Source organism: Lolium rigidum, chromosome 1, assembly GCF_022539505.1.
Source record: "Lolium rigidum isolate FL_2022 chromosome 1, APGP_CSIRO_Lrig_0.1, whole genome shotgun sequence".
NCBI lineage: Eukaryota > Viridiplantae > Streptophyta > Magnoliopsida > Poales > Poaceae > Lolium > Lolium rigidum.
The window spans coordinates 192,433,374-192,441,141 of record NC_061508.1 but is presented as its reverse complement, the minus strand read 5'-3'; the positions used below and the strand labels follow the sequence as shown (position 1 = coordinate 192,441,141).

General features: G+C 43.1%; 1 protein-coding gene across 1 annotated transcript in view; it reads right to left on the bottom strand.

Moving 5' to 3' along the window:
• Positions 1-6,912, bottom strand: part of LOC124654029 — a 21,593-nt gene extending 14,681 nt beyond the window's left edge. The window contains exons 1-10 of the mRNA XM_047193067.1: positions 6,703-6,912; positions 6,534-6,626; positions 5,933-6,105; positions 4,884-5,157; positions 4,531-4,592; positions 3,964-4,096; positions 3,372-3,451; positions 3,221-3,272; positions 2,570-2,723; positions 7-94 (exon numbers count right to left, since the gene is read on the bottom strand). Coding sequence (XP_047049023.1) covers positions 7-94; positions 2,570-2,723; positions 3,221-3,272; positions 3,372-3,451; positions 3,964-4,096; positions 4,531-4,592; positions 4,884-5,157; positions 5,933-6,105; positions 6,534-6,626; positions 6,703-6,897 — 1,304 coding nt within the window. The 5' untranslated portion in view covers positions 6,898-6,912. The remainder of the gene's footprint in view (positions 1-6; positions 95-2,569; positions 2,724-3,220; positions 3,273-3,371; positions 3,452-3,963; positions 4,097-4,530; positions 4,593-4,883; positions 5,158-5,932; positions 6,106-6,533; positions 6,627-6,702) is intronic.
• Between the last annotated feature and the right edge of the window lie 856 nt (positions 6,913-7,768).

Genomic DNA, 7,768 nt, shown 5'->3' with positions numbered 1-7,768 from the left:
TCATACGGTGTAGCAGATATCAGAAAAATGAGAACTCTGAACAATGCTGCAAGCAATGTAGCTTGAGTTTCACGCTGTATCAAGTACATTACACCTGCCAAACCAAAAGCTAAGTGTTACGTAAAATTTGGATAAAAATAAGCAAATCTATTTCTGGAAGTCACAAGGAAATGATGAATGAATGAAATGGACAAGAGCAATGTGAGCAGTAGAGGGGGAAGTGGAGCGAGCAGCGCAGGTGTGAATGAACCACCCTAGGATTAGCCGTGGCTCACCAACTCAATAATAAAGAAAAGCTCATCCGGCTGTTCCCTCTGTTAATTGTTTCGGCTTGCTTTATACACCTCCTTGTGTAAGCTATTTTTATCATTTATTAGCTCTGCTGGGTGGCCGCTTAGTGTCAAACTAAATGTGTGCTTAACTCTTAATTGATGATCATGTGTTGGGACATGAGAGCATCTCCAGCAGATGAAAACAAATGTGGTGCCCAAAAAACTGATTTATAGGGCACCAAAAGCCAAAAATAATGCTCCAGCAGATGATGTACGGTGATACAAAAAATTTGGGTGGCCCTGCTGCAAATTTGCAGCACCAACCGTATGCCCCAAAACACATCGGCCACGATGGCCAGACAGAACGTGTGAATCAGTGTGTGGAAACTTACTTGCGTTGCATGGTTTAACGCCAGTTGAAACCCCCCACGCGCTTCCGCGCTGCTTCCGGGCGCGACCGCCCCCCACCGCCACTAGCGAAATCCCGGTCCAATCGCCTAGAAATTGCTCCGATGCCGCTCCCCGGGCCACGCCTCCCCAGCCTCCTCTGGCAGCTTGGGTTGGAAGCCCCCGTCGCCATGAATCTCGATCTGTCACCGAGCAAATTGCGGCCAGCCGCCGCCCTCCGCCGGTCGTCTCCCGGGGCCATGCCACCCCGTGGACCTTTGTTTTGGTGGCCAGGTGGTGCCCCATGGCACGCACACGACCCACCCGTGACCGGCACGACTGATGCCACCTACCGCACACTGACGAGATCTGGCCACAGCGAGCCTGGCGCCATCTATAAGTGGAGACCCTCCCACCGGCCTTCTTCCCTCTGCCGTGGCGAAGACGCAGCCACCTACCGCTACCAGCTGACGAGCTTCACCTTGCATACAAGGTGTTTGACAAATTTTGTCATTTTACTCTTCTGTTCTAGTTTGTTTTACTTCTAAATTTATTGTTGCAAACTTGCGATGTAGTAGTAGTTTGACACAATTATTATTGGATTGTAGATGAGTTCGAGTTCGTATGATTCCTCGTCTGATGAGGAGTTTGATATGAATGAAGATGAAGACATTGCTTTGATTGTTGCATTGCACAAGAACGAGAGGCCGAAACACGGAGGTTCCCCTCTCGGTTGTGAGAGGCTGCGGAGGGCGAGGATTGAAGGGAACAACCGGATGATGCTCAACTACTTTGTGGGGGAGTCGGTGTATCCCAAGCGATACTTCCAACGCAGGTTTAGGATGGGAACTGAGTTTTTCCAACACACTACGGAGTGTGTGAAGTTGCATGACCGTTTTTTGAGTAGACGAGGAATTGCGCCGGAGATCTTGGACATTGCACCATCCAGAAGGTGACCGCCGCATTGCGCATGATGGCATATGGAATTCCAGCGGATCTTGTTGATGACCACTCGGCAATGGGTGCCAAGCCATCAAGTGTGTCAAGCGCTTTGCAGTTGCTATTGTTGAGGTGTTTGGTCCTAAGTACTTAGAGAGCACCCAATGCTCAAGACATAGCTAGGCTTTTGGAGATCAACAAAGCCCGTGGTTTTCAAGGTATGCTTGGGCTCAATTGATTGCATGCACGGGAGATGGAAGAACTGTCCTGCAGTATGGCATGGACAGTTCAAAAAAAGCAAGAAGGATTCCACCATCATTCCAGAAACTGTGGCCAATCAAAATCAAGAGACATGGATTTGGCATGCTTTTGGGGATGCCCGGTTCTTGCAATGACATCAATGTTCTTCAAAGGTCACTACTCTTTGCAAAGCTAGCCACGGGACCGGTGGAGTTTCAAGCAAACGGCCACACATACCAAATGGTTTAGTACATTGCGGATTTCCTCGAGAAGTGGTCATGGTTTGGCCAACAAACCGGCTAGTATGTGAGATGAACTCTATGTTGTACGTCATGAACTTTGAGTGTATGTGTGTTGATTTGTGTGCTACTTGATGAACTATTTGTGTAATAATTGATGAACTATTCGTGTGACATAACAATTAAGCACTACTTGAGTTCAGAATCATTTAGAGACGAGTGTTATGACATTCGTGTCATATATGTTTGCAATTATGAATATTAGACACAAGTTGAAGTGCCCAATTTTACATCATCCAAAAATTTGTGTGTGCCTTATTTTACATCATCTGGAACTGGTGCCCTATATTCCGTGACCTAAAACCCAAAAAGTGGTGCCTAAAACTGTTTTCAGGTGCCCTATTTTACATCATCCGTTGGAGATGCTCTACGTGACCAACCATAGATTCCTTTTGGTCAAAGAAATTAACCAGATGATATGAAAAACTGTACCTGTATGCAGCTGCATCAGAATTTGACCAAGTGAGCAGGACAACGTAGTGAAAGATCCAGGCTTCGATGATTCCTTGTACTCGGCAACTTGTGTCAAGACTAAGGCCTGTCCTTCCAGCATAGCAGCAATGGTTGATGCTGCCTCAACACGTACCTGTACATAGTTAACTCAGGTCGCATGACTCGCATCCATTATATGCACGAGAATTTGCAAACACAAAAGCTGTACACTGCCATGCCAACAAGGGAAGGCTTTTGCACATAAAAGCTTGGATCCAGTAAGGTAATTGTCGAGAGTCTAGATAACTTTGTAGCAAATATTTAATACTCCCTCCGTCCATTAATAGATGTCCCAAGGTTCGTCTAAATTTAGGTGTATCTATACACTAAAGAGTGTCTAGATACATTTGAATTTAGACAAACTGTTGACATCAAAAGATGGACAGAGGTAGTACAAGGTTTATCGTTTGTGAAGTATCCCCAAAAAAATGATTCAGAATGGCCTAGGTAATTAAGCACCTTCAGACTGCAGCCCCAATACAACCAGAACTAACATGGCACGGAGGTAGGCACACATTGTGGAAGGAAGATTAATCAGAAAAGCTAAATTCTATAAAAACAATGATGATGCACATTATAGCAACCTTGTACCTTTGTGACAGGGTCAAAGATCAAACATGTCATCAGAGTTGCTCGATATTTTCTGTACAAGCAAGCAAGGACAAAAGCTACCATTAAATGATATCATGATATTAAGGAAGATATGTGGAATACTGTACAAGTTGCATGAGGAAGATTTTACCTTTGTTGAAGAACGTCGCTCTCAGGTAAAAGTAATGGCCACAGTGAAGTGAGTGACTTTGGGTCAGCACGACAGATATCCTTACATAATTCAGAACAGGAGTGAGATAATTTCTTAAATATCATAAAAGCATACTTAATATTCACTATTTTGCATTTGATTGTTAATTAAGTTTTAACAGGAAAATGAGAGTGCCCCTTAACAAATAGAGGGACTGAAATATCCGCATAGATCATGGTTGATGCAGATAGCAAACTGCATGTAGATATTCCTATGAATTGCTAACTTCTGATGTTCCAGGAGTTCTCTTTCATTCGTAAAACTGAAACCATAGCATTAATTTTTCAAAACCAGCATAGGGCAGAGTAATCACACAGATTATCTAATCTGTTAATTATTTGCCTTCAGAACTGTTAGTTATCAATTAAACGGTGCCCTAATCCATCCACTATTCTCAAAAGAAAGGGAAGAGCTGTTCCATACATATCAACTATGAAGGGAATCAGTGTCATTATAGCTCCGTTATTGTCTCATTGCAACTATGATAAGAATGGGAACGTCTAACTTAGAGTTAACTGTTGTGGACACATACCTGTATACAAAGGATGGCAGTTAATCTAGCTTTCGAACTCCGGAAACGGTCTCCGTTTTTTGCATGTCCATCAGTATCACTAAGATCTGAATCTGATGAGCCCAAATCATATCGAGAAGATTCACTATCTGAACTTCGATCATCCACTGAATCATTCCCTCTTCCATCCTTTTTTCGTAAATGAGGTGGTTTATACCGTCCACGCTCAGAAGTCCTGGATTTAAACTCTGTTTTATTTTCCTTTGGAGGTATTGCAGATGGCGAAGCTGACCTTAGCCCATACACAAGAAACATTTGCAAATTTGCCACGAAACCTGCTACCTTGAGGTTTTATGCACGATGTTACAATCAGACAGTGAGAAAACAACATATTTGCTGTAAGCACAGAAATATATTTTCCTTTCTATACTTACTTGCCCTGAAAGTGAACCTTTTGGTTCTGAAAGAACCAAATGCAAACAACGAAGAAATGAAGTATAAAATCTGCAAGAAAGTTAGGCTTAGTTTTGACCATAAAATTTATTCATTTCAAATCAATAAATGGAAAAAAAAAGTACTAACCTTGACATAATGCTACTTTCTATAATAAGATTCCTAGCTGTCACAAAATCCATCACTTTCCTCAAGAGCTGCAGATTGCAAAAGAGAATACTGGAGTTAAAACAGAAAATTAAACATGGTGAATAGCATCTGCACAATATGCATCATTAGATGTTTGGTTGTCGATGTTTCATATTTGGTGCATCATCAACTGACAGACAAAGCCTAGGTGATCAATCATGGGAGAATTAGTAACGCTGCTTAGAGTGTCACATATCAGATGCTACAGTATCTGCCAATTTCCTGGTGCAATGCTAGCTATATCACTGAAATACCAAATGTGAAGCACTAGTCAAAATAAAAGAGACGTGACTACTAACCTCAACAACAGAGAGCCATAAATCTTCTGATATGGTTGATGCAATCTTACATAATATATCTTCCACCATAGAAAATGCAGAGATTTTCATATCCCAGGTATTAGAATTTTTACTACTGGTTGATCCAGGAATGTATGAAGATGTGCCAGGGCCATTGGATTTATCTGTCATGTTAAGTTCAGCTTGCAAGCATGATATAATCAAGATAAGAACTCTGAGTACATGTGAATTCTCAGTTAATGAACTACTTCTTCCCAAATCCTTGCTCGAAAACCTGGAAGGAGAGGCAACAATAAGTAGCAACGTAAAGACTAGCCGTAGCTGATGAATTTCAATAAATGTGAACGATGCTAGAGAACAGGTCTGCAAAAACTAATTACATTAACTTTACCACTTCAGGACATCAACAGAAACTTAAGTTTGTCCCTAAGAGCTCCCCCTCGTCTAAAGACAACACTAGGGGTAACATCTCCAAAAAAAATTCTGATTCATCATTCACAAAACTACATCTTATTATTAATTTTGTCACACCTTTTCCCTCACACTCCCTAACAATTCACTCTTATGAGTTTGTTTCATGCCTAACTTGTATTTTGCATAGAAGACACCATAGTCTCCCTCTTCATCTTCTCTCTCCTGCAACTAGGATTTTGGGTCATGTGACAGCTAAAGTTGGCTGATGTGTGCACAGTTGGAGATGCTAAATCCTTCTAGAATTACAAATAAAAATGCGAAAAATGTATTGCAAGTCGCAACTAGCCAACCACACATGTGTTCATGTAACAAACAAAGAAACCCAGTTATAATTATACTGTGAAAACACACATCTAAATCATTATTTTTTTATGAGGAACGTGATGGGGCCAAAGCAGCTTTTCCCCTTGAGGCAGTACAAACCAGCTATACTTCTAATTCAATAACAGTTTAGTCAAAGTATCAACCATGCAACATCATCCCACGTTGTTAATCAACTAGGCTGTTATTACTTGTTCATGGAAAATGACAGGAAGCTGATCGCCAAGTATTCTATCATTTAATGTTAATCTAACCTGAGAATTTGCATACACTCGGATAGGGTATTCAGTGCAGCTGTCCTATCAGAAAGGCCCTTAACGCATGCACCCTCAACTGAGCACTTGACAAGCTCATGAAGAAACTTTAACAGTGCAAGCCAACCAGAAGAGTCGATTTCTGTATTTGTCTTGCACATGACATCATGTATCTGCAGAGATGCATTTTCAGTAATTTATAATACATAGAGGAAACAGATAGTTACAGTGAAACTAGTGCAACACACCACTCTTAACTTCTTGGTCAAATTGACTACAGTCAATAGTAGAATACGGAGTAGAATCAACTACGGAATTGCCAAAACCATAGCTCCAGATACACATAACCACAGGCGCAGCTCAAGCAGTGTACAATAGAGCAAACCTCGAGCCCAACTAATCAGCATTCAAGAATTACATGTCCACGGTTTGATCGAAACTTGAGTGCTTCACATGGTACAGCACAATCCCAGTAACGCAGGTCACTGATCAGAATGGTCTATCTAGGCTAACATTTTACAGCCCAAAATCTAAAGCAACCATTCGCAAATGCCAGCGCGTAGTACGAGATCCCAATCGCGTGGAAGCTCAAAATCATTACCAGGTGGCATACGCCAGGAAGCACGTCGTCGGCGCCAGCGCAGGGGGCCACCGTCGCGGCTTTTTCCGCGAGGAACACCACATCAGAGCCCACCTGCACACGCGCACACGAACCGTGAGACGGAGACGAACCAAACGAAACATATGCGAGCTGAGCGAGAGGGCACGACCTCGTGAGGGGAGAGCACGGCGGCAGAGGCAACGAGGGAGGGCGAGGCGGGGGACAGGAGGAGGCGGCGGAGGAGCGCGAGGAGGGCCGAAGGGGAGGGCGAGGCGACTGACTCGTCGCGGAGGGTGAGGAGCGCGGTGCGCCAGGGCCTTGCCCCGCCTCCCCCGGAGGTGGGAGTGGAGGTGGTAGAGGCCATCGGCCGCCGCCGGCGACTTCCGGTGGTTGCTGCCTGCGGCGGCGGGATTGGAACTCGGGAGCGTGAGACAGACAGGTTTGGGCCCCCGAGCCCGAGGGGTTTTGGACTTTTGGCTAGACTTCCGTCAGTGCCTGCAGACCCGGCCCGCAATTCTTAAAAACCCATCCACAAATATCGTCTGTAGGCCCAATGTTTACGGCCCACGGAAAGGAATCCACAAAAGAAGCAGCCGCACTGAGGCAACCCATTAACAGCTGAATTTTTATTTTGTCCTCCTTTTTTCTTGATAAAGAGTTCTAGAGAATTCGTGAAGAATATATCTATATCTATATCTATATCTATATATATATACCTAATAATAAAGGAGCTAAGGTTTCTGCCAAAATTTTCGTCCAACTTTTTATTGGACCATTTTGCCCTCTCACCAAACCGCATAATACAGCATAATCTTTACTATTAAATACGAGTTGGTCGTTTGACACTCAACGCGTTTGATGGTCGTCATGGAAAGCATCCTGTCCGTCCAATCAATCTCACGGTCTACACTTCGTCCGATCTAATTTCACAGTATCAATCATGGTATATCAATCACACAATCAATTAGTTAGGAAAGATATATTTCCTTGCTTGATAAAAGAAAATCCCATAATAATCTCACGAGCAAACAAAATTGGGACAAATCTTATCTTTCCTGTTTAGGCAGACCTCTCCTTAAAAAGGTATGTGATCTCCTCTATCGTTGACATCTCAAGAAATATAAATGAGATTAGTCCATCCTATTAACGTAGGTCACTCCAAAAATAAAACGGGACCTGTCCATTAAGCAAGATATTTCCAAAATATCTTGACGTGATTTCCTCGCTCCATTCAA